Consider the following 26,141-nt stretch of genomic DNA (forward strand, 5'->3'; position numbering starts at 1 on the left):
AGTATTTACATAATTAATATTTTACACACACATATTTTATTGTGTTTTATTTATTTTATTGTTCATGGCCATTTCTATCAAATTCTAACAAACCTCCAGTTGGAAAACTACATTATACCCAACAGCAGCCAGTCAACACTAAAGATGGCATCAAACACTGGCATGCAGTTTAAGCTGAACCAAATGTGCACTAAAACAAAAAACCTAGTGGGAATAATGTAACCGAGGACTAGAGCTCATGGCTCTGGACTGATCTGTCTTGACCGGTCCACCAAACACTCAAGCAGGAGGTCAGATCTTCACATCTGACCCTCCAAACCTAGAGGAAATGTGGATGGAGGTTTGAAAATGTTCCTCAAATGTTCATAAATACCAAAAACAGTGAAGATCTGACAATCTTGCCATCAAAGAGCGTTATTTGAAAGCATAATTTACAATCTGATCGTCTACATCGTATTACATGATCGCTGCCAGTCAGGATGACAGCTCCTCATCAGGCCTTAGTGACGCAGCTCAGATGCGCTGGAGAATATCAGGGGAAGAGCTCAGCGCTGAGACAGCCACGAGTAATGATGGAACATCTCTTACCTGCTCTGCTTGGCTGAATCTGTCACCAACCCTCCCCATTCCCAGTCTATTGGGAGCCCTCAAACAGACGCAAGCTGATTGGCTGGCACTCTCCCTCTGCCTTCCCCCCCTCGCTCATGCTCTTCACGTCATTATTTTCTTATTTAACAACCAACCCTGAAAACGCGTAGGGAGTAAGACATCTAAATATAGCCACAGCCACGACAGCACACGACACGAATGCACTGCAAAACTCTCTCAAACAGCACTGCGGGGTGGGGAGCCCAGACTGATGAGGGCTTCAACAGCTGACCACTCGAGTCCGCAGAACAGGAACCCTCTGGAGCCAAGCTAGCTCTTCTTTTTTCACCTGTTCAACAAACTCATTTATCCATAGATTTGAGATTGAAGATCTCTGCATATAAGTAGGTCACGGCATTCCTGAGACGATATCTCATGCTGTCAGAATCAAACATCACAGTTCATCAAAATCTGCACAATGAAAAGATGTGAGGAGACACACCAATCTCACTCTGGAAGCAGCAGCTGGGGAAACAACTGGTGCAGGACTAACATTCCCAAGTCTTGAGAAAAAGACATAGGGTGCAAGCTGGTTTGCTCTGGTTTGATCAGTAAGTGATTTTGCAAAAAAAAAGTTTCTAGATCAATGTTCAGAAGAATTGAATACAATTACTAACAACCTAGCAGGTTAACTTAAACTAAAACTAATAGCATTCTAAACATTTTTGTTAATTAAAAAAGGCAGAAATAGAATAAAATATAAAAATTAAATGAAAAACTTTAAAATTAAAATACAGTTAAATCAATACAATTACTCACTGGAAAACATAGAAACTAAAACTGAATTAAAACTAAAACTGAAATAAAAAGAAATTAAACCTAAATAATATATAAAACTAAAAAAGTGACAAAAGCACATAACAAAATTGCAAAAAAAAAAAAATAGCTTAAAATGAAATCTGAAAATATAAAAACAAAATCACTCACTTGAAACGAATAATCTTTAACCAGTCTCAAAATGAATATCCATTTTGCATTTGTACATTAAAATGCTGTGATGGCTCAATTCACTTGTAAAATGTAATATTATTTATTTTCGCTTTTAGAGTTTTATTTTCCATTTATTTAAACAAAATAAAATACTGTAGAGGGTTAATATCAGCCATTTATCGGTCATCAGGCATAATTTGAAAACAATTTTCAATGTATCTGTGAAAACTGTAACATCTGTGCATCTCTACTCACAATCCAATCAGTTCCCAAAAGCATTAGGATGCACCGATACCGATACTGCGCTCCTGTACTCATACTCGTACTAGTAAAAATGCCCCGATACCAAAAGCCGATACCACACAGCGTGTGAATAGAGCTGTGTCCAGAAAAAAACCCCCACTGAAAATAGAACAACAGAGAGTAGAATGGAGTTATTAGAGATTAAGGATGTCTATGAAGAATTCAAATAGCTCCGATACATTTTGTGGTCTGAGCCGACTAGCGCATGTGATCCGCTCCGTGCTATCATGTCATTGGACCGGAGCAGAGTGTGTGTGCGGTGCGGTGGTTAGCGTGACACAGCGCGAAACCAGACTTCCTTTTTTGATTGAACGCATGGCAGCACAGATGCGCGAGCTTGTCGAGTAAATATCTCACAGACATCACTGGAAAGTTTGTAGTTAGGTCGGATATGTCAAAAGCAAGTAAGTAAAACAACGCACAAGTTACTAAAGTTATTTGACGGTAAGGAGAGAGAGAGTCAGAGAGCGCACTTCTGTTGTATGATCTTGATTGCTGTCCGCTCCATTAGCGCATGCATTTGGATTAAAACTAAATCATAAATATACAAAAAATCATAAACAATATTTATTTTAAACGTCATGCATACACAACTTTATTTAAAGCAGAAGTGAAACTAGCAGACTGTGTGAAATGAGCTAGGCTATAAGTGTCTCTCTCATTCTGCATCAATACAAACGTGTGCGCACTGCGTATGTTTAGCTTGCGCTTTAAAGGCCAAAGTATACTTCGGTTTTTACTCATACGCGAGGGTCCATGTACACTGCGTGTGACGCAAATTACATCACCAAAATAGTACGCGTGCACTCGTATAATGTATAACAAGTGGTTCCCTGCATTATTTTAGGAAAACGTCTTATGATTACTGAATTGAGCTGCTGAAATGGAGCAGCTCTAATGCACTATTAAAATGAACAGTGAAAGTAACAAAAGCTTATACAATACATTTTAACAGGTATAATTAAGTGTGGAAATAACTGAAGGTAATATCTGTTTGCTAAATGAAGCCAACTAACATGATTCATATTATTATTTTGTTTCTGTACCCAATATTTAAAAAAATTACAAATGCTGTGAAAATACAGGTATCGGTATCGGCGAGTACCAAAAATGAAAGTATCGTATCAGACTCGTTCTGAAAAAAGTGGTATCGGTGCATCCCTAGTATTATTTATATTCTATTATAATATTTCTTGATATTTTGAATTAGCTTTTATTTTTATACTTTCAGTTTTCATTTGAATTTTTTGTAAATTTTTTATATATTACTTTTAAACTTTATTTTTATTTTGGTTTAGTTTAAATGTAAGTATTAAAATTACAAAATCTTTTTCTCATTTAGTTGTAGGCAACATTTCTAATTTTCATTTAGTTTTTTTTTTATGATTTTTAATAGTTTCAGTACACAATAACAACACTGGCTCCCAATGGATAATATCAAATCCTACCCCACATTTTCTCCATATCCTGTTTAAAAAGTGGTTTCGAACACTGTTTCATGCTGACTTTAACCCTAAAATCTAACTGGTTGATAGCAACGTTGCTCCAGTATCCACAACGTTCATCCAGAAACACGTCCTACTTGCGTAAACCAGCAATTCAAAATTAATGCAAAATACAGATCGGAAAAATGTGCAGATCAGCAAGACTGCAGATGCGGGAGAGAGTGAGAACATTCGGTCAAACATAACCACACAGCACTTCAGCAGGAGAGACTGAGAATAATTATCTCCTCGCCAGAGTGGTGAGCTGTTAAAAAAAGACATGAAGTGATGTTATAAAGAGCTTTCAGTGAGAATCTAATGCGAGTTCAAGCGTCTCTTGATTGCGCTGAAGTGTACGGGAAGTGGTCAGGGTTTGAATGTGACCACTTCAGATCTGTTGTTCATTCAGGGCCTGTTATACAGCTGGAGTATTGACGGGCTCCATCTGTCCATCTGAACAACGCTCATAAGAGCACACTTACAATACACATCAACCTGTTCAGCCGGGTTAAACAGGTAATGCTGGCTGCTGAGGGCTCAGAGAACTCTAGGATTTTCTCAGAGAAACCTGGGCTGCTTACCTGAAACATGATTAACCACCTTTAATTTACTGCAGCCACTCGAGATACAAGCTCTAAGAGAAGGAGACACAGCCAGAAAGTGCTACATTAGACATAAAGAGGAAGCAGGCTGAGAAAGCGCTCCCCAGCGGTGACTCCATCATTTCCTGTACACTTAACGGCCCAGTAGTGCTGATTTGGAACATAGGTAGAACATTCAACTTCCTGTTAAAGCAGGAAGCAGACCTAAAGAAGTCGGTTTGCTGTTCTTTTTATTAAATTGCTCTAGAATTTTATCTTTGACAAAAGTGGCCTACTCAATACATACAATATATATCTGTACCATATTTGTTATTGACCAATATTAGATTTTTTTTAACATTATTGCTGAACTAAGCAGAACTTAAAGGGATAGTTCACCCAAAAATGAAAATTCTGTCACTGATTGCTCACCCTCATGTCGTTCCAAATCCGTGAGAACTTTGTTCATCTTCGGAACACAAATTAAGATATTTTTTAGGAAATCCGAGAGCTTTCTGACCCTGCATAGACAGCAACGTAACTGAAATGTTCGCTGTGGTCTAAGCAGGGTCAGAGAACTCTCGGATTTTATCAAAAATATCTTTAAAAATTGCGACAATGAACGAAGATCTCACGGATTTGAAATGACATGAGGTGAGTAATTAATTACAGAATTTCCATTTTTGGGTGAACTATCCCTTTAAGGAATCAACTTGCTGTTCTTTTACTAAATTGTTTTTTTATTTTATCTTTGGTGGAAGAAATAGCTTATGATGTACAGAATATCTGTACCATATCGTTTATCAAGCAATATAAATGTTTTTTTTTATTATTAATATTTAATAGTGCATTTCCCCTCATTTAGATCACTTTCACAGCGAACGCCAACTTAAAGTTGCACTTTAAAAACACAAACGATTTAATAACACTGTTAAATGCAATCTTAAGCAAGTCTCAAAATTAATATATTTTTCATACAATAAAAAAATGGCATACAAACTATTTTTACTCAGAAATTGCTAGTAAATTTCACAATTAAACAGCAAGTAACACATTGAACTAAACAGGAAATTTTGAATGACTGAAATAGTATTTTCCTTGCAAAACATACCATAATCTGTGAAAATCATATTTTACAGTGTACATTATATTATGATTACTCAACTCGTAGCATTCAAAACAATTTTAGTTTCTCATTTATTTAGAAAAAAAACATAGAATTTTAATAATGCATGCTCACAAACATAAAATGGCCAATTGTAACGAAAAAAAGAGACAAAAATATTAATTTTATACTGTCATATAAATATAACTACTCTTCTTGGGCCTTTAACCCCCAATCAGGACCAGTTTCCTTTTAGATCAGGAAACACAGATCCGTAACACTACATAAAACCTCTGAGGTGCTCCACAAACATCTCAAATCTCCAAAATAGTTTCTCATTTATTTAGAAAAAAAACATATAGAATTTTAATAATGCATGCTCACAAACATAAAATGGCCAATCGTAACGAAAAAAAGAGACAAAAATATTAATTTTATACTGTCATATAAATATAACTACTCTTCTTGGGCCTTTAACCCCCAATCAGGACCAGTTTCCTTTTAGATCAGGAAACACAGATCCGTAACACTACATAAAACCTCTGAGGTGCTCCACAAACATCTCAAATCTCCAAAACAATCACTCTGGTGCATGCGGTCACATCTTCACCTAATACTCAAACTACAGGCCCTCTGGGGCTGTTTGCACTCCATCCACCCCACGGCTGCATTGATTCCTCATTAATTACCCCTACCAGTGGAGCAATGGGGCACTTTACAGGTGAAGCACACATCAATACTGACAACTAACCGCCAATGTTGTGGAAGTCAGGGTGAGACGCTATCGGCAAAATATCACACAGACCAGACAGTCCAGTGAAGGCCTTTACTTTCAAAATATCAGGACTGGATCGGTTTCGGAGATGCTGCAGGGATGCTGTGCTTTACGCAGCATCTCACTGCCAAGAATATTTCACCAAGTCAACAGAACCAGGTCAAATAAAGCCCCCACTGGGTTAGTGTGCTGTGAACTCCATGCATAAGCCAATGCTCAATGTTTTCCCTTACAAAAATGCACCGTGGTATTGTGTTTTATTTTTGATGTTTTTAGATTATATTGTGCTTCCAAAATTTATAACTATAGAAACAGTATATGCCACAACTGACATAAAAAATTCTGAAAACTTCTTATGCTCATTTATGAAGAAAGTACTGTGGCTGTACCATTCTTACCATAGTACATTGATATTGTTATTGATATTTACACCTTAGCCTAATCCACAAACCATTACTATGGCAATACCATAGTTCCTTTTTTTGCTGTTTAATGGAGAACCCCAGACAAAATTCTTCAGGAAACCCTGGTCATACCATGGCATATTTTTGTGTGAGAGGTTCTATAACATCACTGTGCGTTTCTAAAAATACAGCATCACAGTACTGTCCAAATTCTAAGTATTACCACGGTACCCTGTACAAGCATGGCAATACTAAATTGCAATAAGAGGGGTTCAGTCCCAGTCCTGTGCGCCTCTATAATGCACCACAATAAATAGCTGCAGTGCAAAAATAGGAAGAAACAGTAATAAAGCGAGAGCGGATCCGCTCTTTCATGACGCTGCACTTCGGCCCCTCTCGTCTTTATTACCTCTAAAGTGCGGATCTCCTGCTGTGTGAGATCGTTGGACGCCGCGCATTTGGTCCGGAGCCCTTGTAAACTGGAGATGGAGATGTCGATCATGTTCTGGATCAGTTCACACTGGTGTAGTGCGGCCATGGCTGCGACACCGCCGCCGCTGCCCCTGCTGCTGCTGTCCCTCTGTTCATCACTCTCCTCCACCATCATCAGCCCCACTCTAACACCGTCCATCCCACTGCATTGGGCACGCCGTGGATGGAGAGATGAGTGCAACTACAAATAATAATACAATCCACATGCACTACTACAGACGCATGCCATCAGACTGTCCGAACGGACGATAGATGCGGTCTACACTGGGATCCACGACGGAGATGTGGTTTGAGGTAATCCCAGATCCAAGTGCACCGTGGAAGCGTGTCGTGCGAGCTGCGCGTTCTGCTGTGAGTCTCCGCTCACTGTGTGTCAGCTGTGGGAAACATCGCACGACGCGATGCACGCTGGGAAATGAAGTCCGTACGCACATGACTGTAGGCTAATGATAGATAGATAGATAGATAGATAGATAGATAGATAGATAGATAAAATTAAAAGTTATTTAAAACTAATTTAGACATTTCATTTATTGTTATAGCCTACATAATATATTTTTTATTCAGTTTTTTTTTACCATGTCTGTTTGCTTTAATAACTCTAATTCTAAATATAGGCCTATAGCTTTTTTAAAAAATTACTTAATTCATATTTTGAATAATATTCCCTCTGTAGAGAACTGTAGGAACCTGTTATTAAGAAAAGACACTTTAACCAGTAATGATGTTTTTCCATTTCCATACGAAATTAATTTATTTTTTGACAGATATTAAATTAATTTTGTAAAGTAAATTTGTAAATTTATCACTGAATTTGTGTAAACAGGACCAACATGTGGTGACAACCTTATACATGATTTTTAACGACTAAGAGAAAACTTCTAAATAAATAAATAGGAACTAGGAATATTTCATAATAATTTTGTTTTTACCTTTTTAACTGCACATGCAGTCAATCATAGAGGACACTGAAGAAATCAATGTACTTGTAAACTCGTTGTTTATATTTACATAAAATGTGCTGAATTGTGGTGTCAGATATTTTGGTGTGTTTTTAAAACGGAAAGTAAGTTGTCATGGCCAAATCCCTGATCTGAAACGTCCAGGAAGTCCTCTTTATGATACGACTTCAAACTGTGTCATATATGGTCTCTTGGAAATAAAAAGCAGGATATTTAATATCTTGGCAAATCTGAGCACATCTGAACACATTGTTGAGATCTCTTCTGAGGAGACACGTGCAAAATTACAAGACACATCTGTGAAGCACAAGACTCAAACCAAAACCCATATTTGTTCTTATTTAACTTAAATACTGTTTAGGAAAAACAACTGCAATATTAATGGGATTTTATTAGTGGTTTTTCTTTCCTTAGGGTGTCCTCGGCTCAAACAGAGGGCCTTTCACATCTTAGGGTCTAGAATGCAATAAATGAAGGTGGAAATTCACCCCTTAGCTTGCCTTGTGCTTCCGTACAAGCACGAGCATGTTTAATCACATTTATTAAAATGTAAAGGGGTTAGAAGGATTTCTCATCTCACTGTGAGGGTGTGATGTTCCCTCACATCAAACGCTCAATCTGACTGCTAAGTCACTCTCCAAACCTCTCCTCCTCTTCCATCTGTCCTCCATCTCACTCTCTTTCTCTATCCTTCCATCTGTCCTCCATCTCTCCATCTGCGTTCTGCATAACACTCTACATCCTCCCCTTCAACACATACACATTATTCTAGGTGTCCGCTGAGGTTCGGTTTGCATGGATGGATTATAGTCCAAACCGGCAATCTTCAAATAATGAGAAAGAAGTCTCAATTTGCAAATATGAAGAAAGTCGCAGTTGAGTAAAACAAGGCCTTAAAGTCTAATCATGAGTGTAATGTATTAAAAAAGAGTCCAGAAATCTCCTTCATTTCTTTCACACATTGTGATCAATATCGATTTCTTCTGCATAGTTTATTTCCAGGTGTTGGCCCACTAGCCCAATCTGTATGTAAATTGTGCAGGTGTCTCCTGTTCAGATTTGATCTGAGACATTTGAGCATTTATAGTGTTAGGCTAAATGACTAAATAAAATAAATAAACATAAGGGTAAGTATATGATGTCAGATTTGTAATTTTTGGATGAACTATCCCTTTAAGAGTAATCAAGAGTAGTTATAAAGCTAGTGCAGAAGTTTAAGTAGATATCTACATTTAACATTTGAATTTGAAATGAACCAAACAGTCATCATTAACTCCAGCATTTTCTTCAAGCTGTTTCTCTCACCAGTCAGAGTGTCAGGTGAACATCTGTATGCTGATGAACGCATGAACCTCTTGTAGAGACTTGACCTTTCCATGCAGACAGAAGAGCCGTCATATGAGAGTTTGTTTCATCCAAAAACCAACCATACCATGACCTCTTTCCAAGCTATTATGATAAGTTTTAGTATTATATCTGATGTTACTGCATTCTTAAAACTCTTTGGTTAAACAAAAATTGAAATTAAACCAGGCTCTAAATCAATATGTGAGAACGTTTCAGTGCACTAAGCCAAAAAAAGCCTACAAAAGTACTACAGATAAAGTGTGGCTTCCACCTGGCTACTGCTATGTCGTCATGATACTCACACTCTATTGGTCAGCCTGAGGAATCCCTTCCCAGGATACAGCAGATTAAATTGGATTGTGGGGAATCTGATGGCAGAGATCATCCGTGACACAGGCTTTCAGTAAATACCGGACTGACACGTCTTTTCAGTCACATTTCAGACGGTTTGTGTCTGCGGGGCAGGTGGTGCGGTGTGTGCTTTTGTTCCATTTATGCTTTGTGAGATCAGATTTGAGATTATTTTCGAGACCTAGGTAAAAAGGCCACCAGTCGCAGGATCTGGGAGTGGTGCATTATGGGGTTTTGAGGTAGACAGACATGGCTATAAATAAATCCCCAATCTGCAGACACCAGACAATGAGCAGAAACACTCGGACACGTCAGCACCCAAAGCCAGCTCTCTCTCTCAGAGGCCCTACAGGTGTTTAGGCTGTTCCTGATAACAAAATAAATGTCATCTATCACAGTAATGACAGATTATGACTGAAAAGAAAAATCAGATTGTGTTTGAGATAAACAAACATTGAACAGCAAGGCACTGGTGTATAGCTCCATCTGCTGGACAGTTACAGCAGTTTCCAGAGACTAAGCATGAGTTTGTTTATCATGTTCGTTTATTATAGGTCAAATATGATGGCGCAGTGAAAATAAAGTGTCACAAACAATCGAGGTCAACAGTGCCAACAATTAATTTAAACTAAAATAGGCAGACATTTCTATCAACCTCTCTATATCGTGCATATGTCTATATTAGAGTGGTTTGATGCTGATTAGTTTAACGTACACAGTTTGGTAATACTGACACCTAGCGCAGCATCAAGCAAAAGCAAAAGTTTTCATTTTCCGAGGCTATCGTAAAATATTCTATAGTCAACAATTATACATTTATTCCATAAGTGAAAAGTGTTTAATAAAAGGGAACCTATCAACGCCCACTACATTACTATATCACGTAATCATACTCATTAATAGACTGGCTAAATCGATAGGCTATGTTTATTACGCAATAATAAGACACAGTTTTAAATTTTTTTCATAAATCTGATGTCTTTTTAAACACTGGCCGAAATATTTGTTATGCTATGTTATTTATGTTATGATAATTTTTATGTGAAATGTGAAAAGCCCTTTAATCAACCATGGTTTTATATTAAAACTGCAGTAACCATTTTTGGTGAATTGATTACAATTTGTATAACCACAGTTTTACTACAAATACCATTGTTAAACTATAGTTAGTGTAGCAAAACCATGGTTGATTTGTGGTTACCATGGTTCAACTATAGTAACCTTTTTTTTAATTTTTTTTTATAGTAAAACCATGGTTAATTGTCATAAGGGTTGGCCTTTTGGCACATAACGCCCTCTACTGGTTCTTCGTTTTGAAACAAAACTGTTTCACATTCTAAATATTTGAGTAAATTTGTGCAAAGGAAAAGTTTCATCCATTCTGGAAACGAATAATCAAAGGACAAACAAGGACGTGCTGATTTCAAAATGTAATTCATTTAATAACAAACAAAATGATCCTCTGAAAATCAATAGCAATTTACAGTGAGCTGACAGCTCTAAAATGTGAAAATTACAAATTAGTTTTAATAATTACTATACCAGTGTCAATACACACAACCATACCTTACTTAACACTAAGAATAAAATATGACTGTTAATTTTAGGAATGAATGGTGAAAAGAAGCAGAATTTTCGAAAAAGTCTTGAGCATGATTTCACATTGAGTTGGTTGAAAACATCACAAACATAGCAACTAAATCTCATAACTATTTTTTAATCAATCACACAGTTATCAAAGTAATACCTATCAAATAAGATCATGAGAAATGGAAAGAGCGTTATCTATAAACATGGCAGGAACTGTACATGGGCTCCAGGGCCGTTTCAATTCTCCTGAGATAAAGATTTTCTTATCAAGCTGAGCAATGAGGTTTTGTGCTTGTGGATATCCTGAGTCCTGAGTCCCGACACAGCATTCTTCTAAACACCACCAGATCTGCTACACCTCATCAGAAACCAGACTGCTGAACCAGAATTTTACAAACAATATAGAACTATGATGATTTTATGGCTCAGGTATAACTAAGCATTGCAGGAATCTAATGAGTAAAATCTCGATCTTCATGATTCTTCAGTCTTCAGAGCTGTTGAAACAAGCTCTCTAAAGCAGAAACCACTGGCTGCTCCGGCCAGGATTCATCCATCTCAGAGAGATCATAAAAATATGTGCAAATTATCTAAATTTGTCCAATGATTTAAGGATGTTTAGTGCGTTTGTGTGCGCTTACCATTACATCACTTCCTTTGACTCCTCCCCTTCCTCTCTTCCTGAGAGTCTCTTAAATTGGCTGTCATCCTCGGCTTATAGACACACACACATATTCACTTTAAAAGGTTTCACCAAATGTTATACATTTATGCAGTGCCAATACAGTTCATGTTTGCATTTAGATAAGGAGAATATTTACCTGATGGCGGACCCTCTACTTCTTCCAGGAGATTGACGGTGGAGGTTGCAGAGCCCAGACTGAGAAGAAGTCAAGGACCAAACACACTACAACTTTAATACCACAGTGTCATATAGCTTCTAAGATGTATTTTAAAACTAGCACTTTTAACTTTGAAAAGTTTACCTTTTAATTCATACAATACATATTACAACAAGCAGATCAAATAATCAGATTTAGACACACACATTACATTGAAACTAATAGCTAGACTAAGACAGATCTAGAAATACAAACATAAGAAGTCCTTCTCTCTACACAACATACATAGATGCAAAGTCCAGGCAGCGACTGTCAGGGCTGGACATGTGAGGATATGACTGGTGTTTGGGCAGAGCTCGCTTTTTGGACTTCTTTCTTCTGGTCTTCTCCGAGAATGATCTAGCAATTTCAAAGAGCTTCTTCCTTGTAGCTGTGGGTAATAATACAGCGGTCAGAAGGGGGTGAGAGCTCAAGCCATTACATGAGTTTGCTGTTAAACTTCAGGCCTGTGTTTTCTTACATTTGCCCATGTGCTTGAGTTTCTCCAGGAATAAGGCATCGTCAGAGACTGATGAACAGGCCTCCTCAGACCCCAAGCCACGATTATCACCTACATCAAGAGTTAGACATGAGCGCGTCAACTTATGACTGCTCACATTTACAATTGTCCTTTGTGTTCTGCAGATGATAACAGAAATTTTATTTTTTGGTTAACAGACTAATTTAGCCTTAAAATAAAAAAAATAAATGCGGCATAAAGGCGGCACAGACAGGTTCAGATGAAGCTTCTTGTCAGTGTTTGTGTGGCAGACGTGGCTGATGGATGAAGATGAAGGGAATCTACCTTCGGCGGAGTTCTCCGTGCAAGCAGATGAATGACCACACTGTGTTTTCTCGCACCTCTGACGATCTAAAACACAGCAGGTAAGAGGGTCACTGAGGGCAGGTGAAGATCAGCCGCTCCAGAGTGAGTGGAGTGAACAACACAACACTGCACACAGTGAGTGAGGAATGAAAGCTGTTCTCACACACACACACACACACACACACCTCTGGGGGTTATTTGAAATGCATTTTAGCAGAATGATAGGAGGAATGGTTTACAAATATGAGAATGAAAAACGCTGCAAATCTTTTTGCAAATAGAATGGGGATTAAGCATGTAGTACTAAATTCAGTTAATTGTCAATTTATTTGTATGGTGCTATTCATTATACAAATCATTCCAAAAAGCAGGTAAGATGTGGAAGAAATCTTGGAAGGAACCAAGACTTTGAGGAGACCCAAAATATGGAAAAACTGCGAAAAAGATGCTTGAATGCAATGTTGGTTTATGAATTCTTTAATATGAATGACGGGTTTTCCTCACATGGAGAAATCCAAACATTATTTCATCTTATGTGAAATTTGAGAAATGAGTGTGACAGTGTGCAATGTGTTTCTGACTACATTTCACTAAACCTTTGGGGGGGGATGTCTGAAAATGTTCCCCATAGTAATGTAATGTAATAAAATAAAATACAATCCACGTATTGTGAACGATTTTTGGCCTTGTAATTAAAAAAAAATAAAAAATGTTATAACCAAATCTTCTGGTAAAGTGACAGAGTTCTCTCTGGTGTTGTTTGTTGGTCTTCTCCAATCATTTAGTCCACTTAAACACCACCCCTTTCCTGCTTTACATTTTTTTCTTTTTCATAATCCATTTCACTCAGATGTACATCACAATATGGAACACAATGGAATTCGCATTGAGGTCAGCATATACATATGTGTGTGTATGTGTACCTATCTCCAGAGCTATGAGGAAGTCTCTGTTACGTTGTAGCTCTTTCATGAACTCCTGATTCTGCAGGAAAAGGGCTATTCGCTCGTCCTCTAAGTACTGTTTCAACTTCCTGTCCTGTTCAGATGACCAAACACCACCTGACAGGGCACTGCTGCTGGACGAAAGCTGCGTCAGGGACGACAGGGAGGAAGAGGAGGAGGAGGAAGGCTGAGACAGGTTGCTTTGAGAACGCTGCAAGAGAAGGAAATTGCTAATTATATTTTTACTGAAATTATGTCAAAAAATCAACCATGAGACAAATTAATTGGCTTTGACATTAACTGAGGTCCTCAAATCAAGATGTAATGCTTGTTGTTGTAAACTGAAGATTTTTGTTTGTAATTTTGAATCAAATTGTGGCTGGAAAAAAAATGGTATACATAAAATGCAACAAAAATACATACAGTATGTATGATATGGCCACTGTATATAAACAGAGCGAATTTGGACAGATTTTGAATCTGGAGCTGAATCTAAATCTTTGAATCTGGGGCTAAATGTTTGTTGATGTAAACATGATATTTAGCCACGATTTGTTATGTTAGATATGTTAGTGGTTTATAAATCCACCTGAAGACTTTCTGACTGCTGAGGCAGGATACGCAGGAAGTCATCAGGGAGGTTGCCTAGTAACGGTGGATTCCAGTTTCTGTATCTGCCGACCTGCTGATGCCCAGGAGGGGGATAACCATCGAACCTGACAAAATAATGAATACAAAAGAAAACAAATTATTTTTATGAAACACTCCTGAAATTAGAAAGGCCTGATGGGATTTTCATGATTTAAATAATTTTTAAGACTTTTTAATAGGTCAGTAACTAATTTTCCATCCATATATTTTATGAGAATTTTGTAATATTGCATTAAAGAACACTTGATGGAAATACCAATCTGTGCATAAAAATGTATGCACTCAACTGAGGTGGAATAAATTCCTCAATGCACAACAAAAAACATATGCCTGGACACATGAACAGATCATTTGACTGGATAAGTGCACTATCCACCAGTGGACCAATGTCATTGTACACCGTCTCAAATGTTGCTTTAGTAATTCTGAAATCCCCGGGCAAAAGTCTGTCATAAAAATTATTTGGTTACCTCACAAAACTGTCTCACACAATCGCATTCCCAAACATCAGATATCTTCCTCCAAACACAAAATAACCTGACAGTGGTTGTTATTGCGTTTTGTCTGTGCGCTCTGAGGCGAAAGTAATTTATTATGTAGGAAGACAGAAGCTACAGTGGCTTCCCCAGCTGCAGCAACTTTTGTTTTTATTATTAATGCTTGCTCCAGTTTCCCAGTAAGGGATTTTGTTATTTCGAACACTTACTTGATGCGCAAATGTTTCATGCGATATTCAAATTTTCAAAAGAGTTAAAAGATCAAGTTTGGATGGAAACATAGCTTTTGATGTCAGTTTGGATTACAGACATAACTCTGAATAATCAAACAATGTAGTCTTCAAGACTTTGATGCTTTGATGCGGTAACATCAAACTAATAAGGGACACAGAAACTGTTTATTCACTAAAGAAAGTGTCAATTTTTTAATATTTACACAACTTAAAGCAGCAGACTAAACTTGAGAAGTAAAGCTCATCAGGACAATCTTTGATGTTGTCTGAAAGAAAAAAATAATAATATATAGTATATTGTTTTAATGTTTAGCATATTGCTAGAATATTTTATCATTTGGCTAGCATAAGTTACCATGTTGCTAGCGTGTTTTAGCATATTTTAACATTAAACTTTAAATTACACAATTTAGCATGTTATCCCAGGGTAGTTGCTAGGCTTTGCCAGTAATATGACATCTTCAATACCCTACAGGATAGAGGCCGATATGGGTTTTTCTCTGGCCGATGCCGATGACAATATTTAGAAATCAGGGCAGCCGATGGCCGATATATGATGCCGATATATGAAATATTACAAATTTGGTCTTAGACGAAGAAGAAGAAGAAGAAAAAGAAGAATTGTAGATCAGTATAAGGTGGATACATTTTTTATCCAATAAAAATACTTTAACTCTGATGGGAACACATTTACCGAATAAACTCCTAACACAAAAATAATCTTATGTGATTTTGCATCAGCAGATCGTGTGATTGGATAACTAGTGGACCAATCTCATTGTAAACCATCTCAAATGTAGTCATTCTGAAATGCCTGAGCTGATACGGTTTGAAGAGGAGGAAGAATAAATAGTAGCTGAAAGTTGTCAAGTCAACATAAAAAGCATATGAACAAAGTGAATGCAGATACAATATCTCTCTCACATATTAAAGTCTAGTGTTATTATTAGTCATTTCTTCCAATAGGAACCATGAATAGATGTTCTTCTTGCCTGGGTGGTGGTGTGGATGGAACATCTGCGGGATGCTTTCTGTCATAGATGTGCATGTCATAGGAGGGTGGCGCGTAGACGGGTGGAGGCTCCTCATCTGAGCTGTCCGGCTCCAGCGTTCTCTCCAGGATCTGCAGGAGATTCGATGGGAAGATTCTTTTGTGTACCAAGATCTAAAAATGCCAGACTTCTGGGTCTCAATAAAAGTTCCTAGACTCACCTCTGGAAGGATGCTGTCCTCAGAATCCGAGCTGTCATCCGTGGCCTGGCTGTCCAAGCTCATCTGCAGTAGCTGGTCAATGGTGGAGTCGACAGCACCATGGTTGGCCCTCAAGACACACTCGATAACCTCATGCTCCATGCTGGGGAACATCGTCTTAAAGTCGTCCATAGCCTGGCTAAAATCCAAATGCCGGACCTGACGTGGAGGCCTCCTGCTATTGAGCTCTCCTGAGGCAGCGTCACCCCCTCGCGTACCGCTGCCATGGTTACTGTTCGCGTTACTCCGGCGGAAAAGACTGGTCATCATTTATAGCACCTCCCTCCCACTCAAAACTGCCCATCCACCGCAGTGGCTCCACCCCTTGACCTATGCACCGCCTCCGGTCACGCCCCTTATCCACTCATGATGCCCCTGGAGGTGAGCTTCTGTATATAGAGGGGCAGCATTGGACAAACTTTTCTTCTGCTGCTGATAGCTGAGACTCAACCACATCCAGGGCTGGCTGGGATTCCCAGAATGCCTTGCTCTCACTCTCACAGTCACCCTCAAAGCAAAGGACAAACAGCGGCCCACTCCTGAAGACCTACATTAGAACAGCAAAATTTTAACCATTGATATTTCATTCAGCAAAAGGGTTGTTGAAAAAACATGGATATAAACTTTATATTTTTTTTAATATTTTTATTATAAATATTTATATACTTGTATGTATGTATGTATGTATATACTGTATATGTTTATATATATATATATATATATATATTTATATGTATATACTTACATGTATGTTTGCGAAAAGTTTTTAAAAAAATATAACAATTACATGTAGTCTCTCAATTAATATGAACGCTGTTATTTTAGTACTATTTACCATCTATACTATTATAGTATTTATTCATATTTTGAATAAATACTTTTTTTTTTATATTTTCAGTATTTATTTTAATTTTACTTCCAAGTTTTAGTAATTGTTATGTGCTTTTGTCTTTTTTGTGTGTCTTTTGAAATATTTCTATATAGGTTTAAATTATTTTTATTTCAGTTTTAGTAATTTTAATAATTCAATACTTTATTTTAATACTTTATTTAGTTATTTCTTTCAGTTTATATGGAGGGCCACATTACTCAAAATTAAATCATTAAATAGATGTTGAAATAAATAAATAAATCGTTAAATACTTAATTAAATAATTAAATACATAAATAAATGCAAAAATAAATAAATACATATTCATTCATTCATTTCCTTCACATTTCATTCACAAACAACCATAACCCTGAAAATGAAATGTGGAGCAAATAAATAAATAAATAAAAATAAATAAATGAACAAATGAATGAATAAATAAATATATATGCATTTAATTATTTAATTATGTATTTAACGATTTATTTATATATTACAACATTTATTTAATGATTTAATTTTGAGTATTTTGGCCCTCCATAAGTTAGTTGCCAAGGCAATAATGTAATTCAAAATGTAAGTTTTTCATCTGACATTTATATTTTGTATTTCAGCTTTAGTTCAATAAATGAAAATTACTTTTAATTGTTTTATTTTTAGTTAACAGTACACTCAATATAAGGCACCCAAAACAGCATTAACCTATATTTATTTATTGATTTTTGGTAGATTGTACAGTATTTATTTGCTTTAACATCAGTGTATTCAATAATATAATATAATATAATATAATATAATACAATATAATATAATTCATATTATACAATAAATAGTAGCTAAAATAGTTTCAGATGTGTCATGTGAACAACCCCAAAACAATTATAGAAATGGTTATAGATCTTCAATTTACATCTTTACATCTATTTTAATTTTTTAAGAAAATGTATTTATTTAAATTATAACGCACACACTTATGCACACATATGAATAGCATGAGTCACACAGTGGATGGTCCCCATTAGACATTAAATGGATCAGGGTCATTAACAAACAAGGCTTCCATTAAAAGACAGGATAGGCATTAAACTCTTAAAAAGGGCACATTTTGCCCTCACACCATACATGATCGGACACTATGCTCACGTATGTGCAGTGTGCTTCACATGCCCATATATGTATCTATTTCCTGCTTACCGTCTGTCTGCAGAGGAGATGCAGGCTCACACCAAAAGATCCACCAGGAAGCGACTACAGCCAGCAGTATAAACCTTTAGCTCCCATCACAGGCTGCGGGCTCCTCCATAAAATCCGTCATCGGAGAGGTTCGGATATCCCTCGCTCCCATTTTCATCTCTCTACATTAATCTGCACCCAAAACCAAACAGGCAGTGCTAAATATAGCCACAGACTCTGGCACAGTTCGCCAGCGAGCGCAGGAACAGTAGCAGCTTAGTGATGTGTCTCTGAAGAAGAGCGGCTGTGCCCTAGTGAATAACATACAGCAAAGACTGACGTCATCCATAGATAATACACCCGCTGAGCTGATATCGGTTAAGCAGGGGTCCGTGTGACCCTCTGAGATGGATTAGAGCTGGAGGAATGCCACACAGAGCAGGATCTGATTGATAATTGTGAAAGGGATCTCAGCACGGTGGAGGTGTCACCATAATGGGGGCAATCATCCTTCTGGTGCAACACAGGAAAGCTTGTTATTTTTAATTACGGCCATCATCGACAGTCAATGTGATCAGAGTCTGCTGGTCTTGTCTCCATGGCAACCCCCACGACTATCAATCCCACAGTCGTTGGACCCTCGGAGGAAGTGATTCATTAAGGAAGCTCAGAATAAACCACAGCAGTGGTGTTAAAGCACCGAACCCAATTAAAAGCTTCAATCAATCTTGCTGTTTGTCACACACCTCATATGAAATCAATAAAAGTCAAAGTAAGTGTAAAGCTTTTCGGATACAAAACTCAAGCTGAATTGAATTGGGTGAAGGTCAAACCTGGGGTCAAGAATTCACCGCAAAAATGAAAATTCCGTCATTTACACTTTCATTTGGTTTCAAAGCTGAATTACATTTATACTGAACGTACTTCTCCTGTAATAAGCTATAAAGGCCCGTTCACACCAAGAGCGATAACTATAACGATAACTTTATTAGCGTCCACATGCATAATAACGTTCTGTTCATAATAAGCGCACTGCAGTTTTTTTGTCTGCTGCTTTAAATGCTTTAAAGCAGGATATTCTGAATGGCTATCAATGTTTTTATCATTCATTGGTTGAAAAAAAAAATGATTGTGAAGGTGATTCCAACTATATCGATCCTCTATATTGTTATCGTTGTGGTGTGGACTCTGCTGTTCCTTTAAACTTAGAACAATGTTTAAAACTATATCTATATAAAGTGTTAAATAAGTAAGGAATAATTGACGACGGGCTGTTGAATTATTAGAAAAATAATGCACGCGTTGTGGCCGTTACACCTCGGGTGTGCATTATTTTTCTAATAATTCAACGGCCCGGAGTCAATTCCCTGTTGAAAAAACCAGCATATGTTGGTTAGGTATGTTTTGACGCTGGGATGCTGGTTTATGCTGGTCCTTTGCTGGTTTATGCTGGTCCTTTTGCTGGTCACATCCAGGGCTGGCTGGGATTCCCAGAATGCCTTGCTCTCACTCTCACAGTCACCCTCAAAGCAAAGGACAAACAGCGGCCCACTCCTGAAGACCTACATTAGAACAGCAAAATTTTAACCATTGATATTTCATTCAGCAAAAGGGTTGTTGAAAAAACATGGATATAAACTTTATATTTTTTTTAATATTTTTATTATAAATATTTATATACTTGTATGTATGTATGTATGTATATACTGTATATGTTTATATATATATATATATATATATATATTTATATGTATATACTTACATGTATGTTTGCGAAAAGTTTTTAAAAAAATATAACAATTACATGTAGTCTCTCAATTAATATGAACGCTGTTATTTTAGTACTATTTACCATCTATACTATTATAGTATTTATTCATATTTTGAATAAATACTTTTTTTTTTATATTTTCAGTATTTATTTTAATTTTACTTCCAAGTTTTAGTAATTGTTATGTGCTTTTGTCTTTTTTGTGTGTCTTTTGAAATATTTCTATATAGGTTTAAATTATTTTTATTTCAGTTTTAGTAATTTTAATAATTCAATACTTTATTTTAATACTTTATTTAGTTATTTCTTTCAGTTTATATGGAGGGCCACATTACTCAAAATTAAATCATTAAATAGATGTTGAAATAAATAAATAAATCGTTAAATACTTAATTAAATAATTAAATACATAAATAAATGCAAAAATAAATAAATACATATTCATTCATTCATTTCCTTCACATTTCATTCACAAACAACCATAACCCTGAAAATGAAATGTGGAGCAAATAAATAAATAAATAAAAATAAATAAATGAACAAATGAATGAATAAATAAATATATATGCATTTAATTATTTAATTATGTATTTAACGATTTATTTATATATTACAACATTTATTTAATGATTTAATTTTGAGTATTTTGGCCCTCCATAAGTTAGTTGCCAAGGCAATAATGTAATTCAAAATGTAAGTTTTTCATCTGACATTTATATTTTGTATTTCAGCTTTAGTTCAATAAATGAAAATTACTTTTAATTGTTTTATTTTTAGTTAACAGTACACTCAATATAAGGCACCCAAAACAGCATTAACCTATATTTATTTATTGATTTTTGGTAGATTGTACAGTATTTATTTGCTTTAACATCAGTGTATTCAATAATATAATATAATATAATATAATATAATACAATATAATATAATTCATATTATACAATAAATAGTAGCTAAAATAGTTTCAGATGTGTCATGTGAACAACCCCAAAACAATTATAGAAATGGTTATAGATCTTCAATTTACATCTTTACATCTATTTTAATTTTTTAAGAAAATGTATTTATTTAAATTATAACGCACACACTTATGCACACATATGAATAGCATGAGTCACACAGTGGATGGTCCCCATTAGACATTAAATGGATCAGGGTCATTAACAAACAAGGCTTCCATTAAAAGACAGGATAGGCATTAAACTCTTAAAAAGGGCACATTTTGCCCTCACACCATACATGATCGGACACTATGCTCACGTATGTGCAGTGTGCTTCACATGCCCATATATGTATCTATTTCCTGCTTACCGTCTGTCTGCAGAGGAGATGCAGGCTCACACCAAAAGATCCACCAGGAAGCGACTACAGCCAGCAGTATAAACCTTTAGCTCCCATCACAGGCTGCGGGCTCCTCCATAAAATCCGTCATCGGAGAGGTTCGGATATCCCTCGCTCCCATTTTCATCTCTCTACATTAATCTGCACCCAAAACCAAACAGGCAGTGCTAAATATAGCCACAGACTCTGGCACAGTTCGCCAGCGAGCGCAGGAACAGTAGCAGCTTAGTGATGTGTCTCTGAAGAAGAGCGGCTGTGCCCTAGTGAATAACATACAGCAAAGACTGACGTCATCCATAGATAATACACCCGCTGAGCTGATATCGGTTAAGCAGGGGTCCGTGTGACCCTCTGAGATGGATTAGAGCTGGAGGAATGCCACACAGAGCAGGATCTGATTGATAATTGTGAAAGGGATCTCAGCACGGTGGAGGTGTCACCATAATGGGGGCAATCATCCTTCTGGTGCAACACAGGAAAGCTTGTTATTTTTAATTACGGCCATCATCGACAGTCAATGTGATCAGAGTCTGCTGGTCTTGTCTCCATGGCAACCCCCACGACTATCAATCCCACAGTCGTTGGACCCTCGGAGGAAGTGATTCATTAAGGAAGCTCAGAATAAACCACAGCAGTGGTGTTAAAGCACCGAACCCAATTAAAAGCTTCAATCAATCTTGCTGTTTGTCACACACCTCATATGAAATCAATAAAAGTCAAAGTAAGTGTAAAGCTTTTCGGATACAAAACTCAAGCTGAATTGAATTGGGTGAAGGTCAAACCTGGGGTCAAGAATTCACCGCAAAAATGAAAATTCCGTCATTTACACTTTCATTTGGTTTCAAAGCTGAATTACATTTATACTGAACGTACTTCTCCTGTAATAAGCTATAAAGGCCCGTTCACACCAAGAGCGATAACTATAACGATAACTTTATTAGCGTCCACATGCATAATAACGTTCTGTTCATAATAAGCGCACTGCAGTTTTTTTGTCTGCTGCTTTAAATGCTTTAAAGCAGGATATTCTGAATGGCTATCAATGTTTTTATCATTCATTGGTTGAAAAAAAAAATGATTGTGAAGGTGATTCCAACTATATCGATCCTCTATATTGTTATCGTTGTGGTGTGGACTCTGCTGTTCCTTTAAACTTAGAACAATGTTTAAAACTATATCTATATAAAGTGTTAAATAAGTAAGGAATAATTGACGACGGGCTGTTGAATTATTAGAAAAATAATGCACGCGTTGTGGCCGTTACACCTCGGGTGTGCATTATTTTTCTAATAATTCAACGGCCCGGAGTCAATTCCCCGTTGAACTAAAATGGAAATAAAAATAAATAAAAATATGTGATCATGTTTAAAAAAATCAAAAAAACAATAGAAATGACAAAAGCACAACAAAATTACTTGCTTCATGTAACTTTAGAAAATATAAAAATAAAAATGAATTCAAAATAATAATATAAAAACTACAATAATATCCCAATGGTGCTAAAATAACACTGAAGAACACGGTATTTTGTCCATTTATGTCATACATTAATTTCATGATTTCAGAAATTATTTCATAAATTGAATCAGTTAATTAAAATAATTTCTGTAAATTTAGTGATATAGCTTAATTTGAACACAGCCTGAACAGTCAGGCTGGAACAACTGTTATAGATAATCTAGGGCATTTTTGTCACTTTTATTAGTAATTTTGCTCCAAGTCCTGGTTAATTCCTGACCCTGGTGCAAATACCACATGTATGTATATGTATATATGTATGTGTGTGTGTATAAATTAAATATATATAAATAAAAATATGTCCCAAAGGAACAAAAGAATGCAAATTAAATATATATGTAAGGAATAATTGACGACAGGCCGTTGAATTATTAGAAAAAGAATGCACACCCGAGGTGGTGATGCGGCCACGACGCGAAGCGGAGTTAAACCTCGGGTGTGCATTATTTTTCTAATAATTCAACAGCCTGGAGTCAATTATTCCGCTTAAACTACGGTTACCACACCTCAAGACATCGATCAGATGATATATTTAAAGGGATTCGTCCGGTTTTTATACTTAAATCGCTATTGTGAGTAGGATTATTTCTTCCGCATCTCATCCAACGCCTCTTATGCTAGTTCCAAAACGTCATTTTAAAGCTGGTAACGGGGGCTTGAGCCGTTGATAGCATTCTAATGCAGTTATTAATGAAGTTATTAGAAAGAGAGCGAAAGAGACACACACAGAGAAAGAGAAAGAAAGAGAGAGAGAGCTTGTGTGAATTAGGCTACCTCTGCGCGTCCCTCAACAGTGTTCTGCAGCAGCGTCTCTAAACAGCGCTGTTATTACCTCGCTAGTGAGAAATGTCATGTGTAGCCTTTAAGTTGCTACACTATATAGGCTAACTGATCAAATCGTCAGGGCAGCGCTGACAACACCTTTTTGTGCAAACTGCGTGACCGTAGTGTGCGCGTGCGAGCACGTGTGATTGCAGTAATTCCTGTGTGCTGTATAGGTACTGTATGCTAATTTCCGTTATTACGGTTAACTATGCGAAGTGATATGGAACTGTAATGCGGTCGAGAGCTGCCTGGAACTACGTTCGCCGTGCGTTTCCCTGAAAATAATTGCACGCCTCAGAACGTTCGTCAGCCAATCAGATCCAAGCATTCAACGGCCCCGTAGTATAACTATAGTTAGCATTCTTTGTGCCTTCAAAACGAGTCAGTGAGTTGAACTCAAGAAATGAATCAGTATGTTTTGTGAATCAATCATAATGCATTGGATCAACTGATTTGATTCAATAGAATGATTCATATGACTTCAGAAGATATTATATATTATTGTGCTTTTGAAGCTTAAAAGATTCAGTATCTGTTTAGTGTTATTGCATGGAAAAAATGTAATTAATTCTCATAAAATGTACATTTTGTGTTCTATGAAAGAAAATCTGTTACACAGGTTCACTTTAATATTACACTCTTAAAAATAGTTGCAGAAGTGAGTTTTCACAGCAATGCCATTTTTCACCTTTTAGTGAATAATTCTTAAAAGAACTATTTATTTTCCTTAGTATGAAGATCATTTAATAACTTTTTGCACTATATAGAACCTTCTGTGGAATGGAAAGTTTCTATGGATGTTAAAGGATCTTCACAGAAGCAAATAAAGAACTTTAAGAGTGTAGGGTGAACAAATAATTTCAGAATTGTTATTTTTGGGTGAACTATTCCTTTAAAGGTTGAACAAATCTTTCATGACTCCTTTTGGAACAGGCCAGAAGTGTGAAGCTGGCATACGTACGACAGCCCCGTCATTAATAATAAGCTATAAACAAAGTTTTAATGAAATTTAGAAGGCAGTCCCTGCCAAAATGATCCCAGTCTCCCTTTCTTTATTACTGTGCCAAATTTGGATGCTTTTCTGGCTGATTCAGTGGCCAAGAGAAGAGTGCAATCCAAGCGGGCAGATTGTGGTGTCTGACAAGGAGAGCTGTTATCACCACAGGAGTCGTCTGTGGGTTAGTGCTTATGTCAGAACACACGCCTGCTGTCTATGTATAAAAGTAGCAGCACGTTCACTGGCACCTCTCTACACTATGCTATCATTAGCTCTAATGGGGCCAAACCCATGAGGATAAATTCCAGCAGTCACTTCCAGGATTTTTGTTTTAATTCATTTTATAGGAACAGAACGGAAAATAAATCTATTGCAGATTGCATTGAAAGGAATTAAGCATTTTCCCAAAGGCTTTTGTAATGTTCAGCATAAAGAAAAGGGGAACAGTTGCATAGAGTGCACAGAACCAGGGCTTTGACACTGTCCTTGTTTCTGACCTGGTTCCACTGAGATAGAAGGAGAGGACAGGAAGGAACAGTGCAGAGGGGAGGTGACAGTCCAGTACTTTTACAATGCCGTTTAGACTAATACTGAGGCAATCAAGTTGCGCATCACCTTTAAATACCATAACAACTTATTATTTCATCCAAAAATGATAATTAGCTGAAATTAGCTCACCCTCAGGCCATCAGTTTGTTTCTTCATCTGAACAGATTTGAAGAAATGTAGCATTATATCACTTGCTCATCAATGGATCCCCTGCAGTGAATGGGTGCCGTCAGAATGAGAGTTCAAACACCTGATCAAAATATTACATTAATCCACTCCAGTCAATCATTTAACATCTTGTGAAGCAAAAAGTTGCATGTTCATAAGAAACTTCTTGATGTTTTTATCAGCTGTCTGAACTCTCATTATGACGGCACCCATGCACTGCAGAGGATCCAACAGTCCATTTTCTTTTGAAGAATGCTGGTAACCAAGTGGTTTCATGTCCGACTGACTTCCATAGTATGGACAAAAATACTATGGAAATCAATGGGACTTGAAACTGTTTGTTTACCAACATTCTTCAAAATATCTTGTTTTATGTTCCACAGATGAAAGAAATGCAATGCAAAAACTTGGAATGACATGAGGGGGAGGGGAGTAAATAACGACAGAATTTTAATTTTTTGGGTGGACTATCCCTTTAATAGAATCTCTGCTCTTAAAGGGGTCATATGATGCTGCTAAAAAGAACATTATTTTGTGTATTTGGTGTAATGAAATGTGTTTATGTGGTTTAAGGTTCAAAAAACACATTATTTTCCACATACTGTACATTATTGTTTCTCCTCTATGCCCCGCCTTTCTGAAACGCGTCGATTTTTACAAAGCTCATCGGTCT

The 26,141-nt window shown here is 36.7% G+C and overlaps 2 protein-coding genes and 1 long non-coding RNA gene across 10 annotated transcripts in view; all 3 read right to left on the reverse strand.

The window, feature by feature from the left end:
* LOC107653729 (kinase suppressor of Ras 1-like) overlaps positions 1-7,093 on the reverse strand; it is a 35,167-nt gene extending 28,074 nt beyond the window's left edge. For 3 of the 4 annotated variants that reach the window (XM_016440535.1, XM_016440534.1, XM_016440533.1), the window contains exon 1: positions 6,640-7,093. In XM_016440535.1, coding sequence (XP_016296021.1) covers positions 6,640-6,861 — 222 coding nt within the window. In that variant the 5' untranslated portion in view covers positions 6,862-7,093. Of the gene's footprint in view, positions 1-3,946; positions 4,000-6,639 lie in introns of all 4 variants that reach the window. The other variant, XM_016440536.1, reaches the window with a different exon arrangement.
* A 3,781-nt stretch (positions 7,094-10,874) lies between these two features.
* Positions 10,875-18,660, reverse strand: LOC107653732 (CUE domain-containing protein 1-like). Of its 5 annotated transcripts, none has more exons than XM_016440541.1 (11): positions 18,321-18,659; positions 16,217-16,802; positions 15,997-16,127; positions 14,213-14,339; positions 13,603-13,834; positions 12,659-12,724; positions 12,335-12,424; positions 12,100-12,244; positions 11,794-11,852; positions 11,614-11,686; positions 10,875-11,531 (listed from the first exon to the last, which is right to left on the reverse strand). In XM_016440541.1, the coding sequence occupies exons 2-10, from the start codon at positions 16,523-16,525 to the stop codon at positions 11,616-11,618; spliced, it is 1,230 nt and encodes a 409-aa protein (XP_016296027.1). In that variant the 5' UTR covers positions 16,526-16,802; positions 18,321-18,659; the 3' UTR covers positions 10,875-11,531; positions 11,614-11,615. The 5 variants fall into 5 exon arrangements, with proteins under 5 accessions (XP_016296027.1, XP_016296030.1, XP_016296029.1 ...); XM_016440544.1 differs by having other exon boundaries at positions 10,876-11,531; positions 12,151-12,244; positions 18,321-18,658; XM_016440543.1 differs by having other exon boundaries at positions 10,877-11,349; positions 18,321-18,660.
* Positions 18,661-19,772: 1,112 nt separating this feature from the next.
* The window catches only part of LOC107653736 (uncharacterized), an 8,185-nt gene continuing 1,816 nt past the window's right edge, over positions 19,773-26,141 (reverse strand). The window contains exons 2-3 of the long non-coding RNA XR_001630259.1: positions 21,382-21,552; positions 19,773-19,861 (exon numbers count right to left, since the gene is read on the reverse strand). This is a non-coding gene — a long non-coding RNA (uncharacterized LOC107653736). The remainder of the gene's footprint in view (positions 19,862-21,381; positions 21,553-26,141) is intronic.

Source organism: Sinocyclocheilus anshuiensis, unplaced genomic scaffold (assembly GCF_001515605.1).
Source record: "Sinocyclocheilus anshuiensis isolate Anshui unplaced genomic scaffold, SAMN03320099.WGS_v1.1 scaffold315, whole genome shotgun sequence".
In the NCBI taxonomy this organism is placed as follows: domain Eukaryota; kingdom Metazoa; phylum Chordata; class Actinopteri; order Cypriniformes; family Cyprinidae; genus Sinocyclocheilus; species Sinocyclocheilus anshuiensis.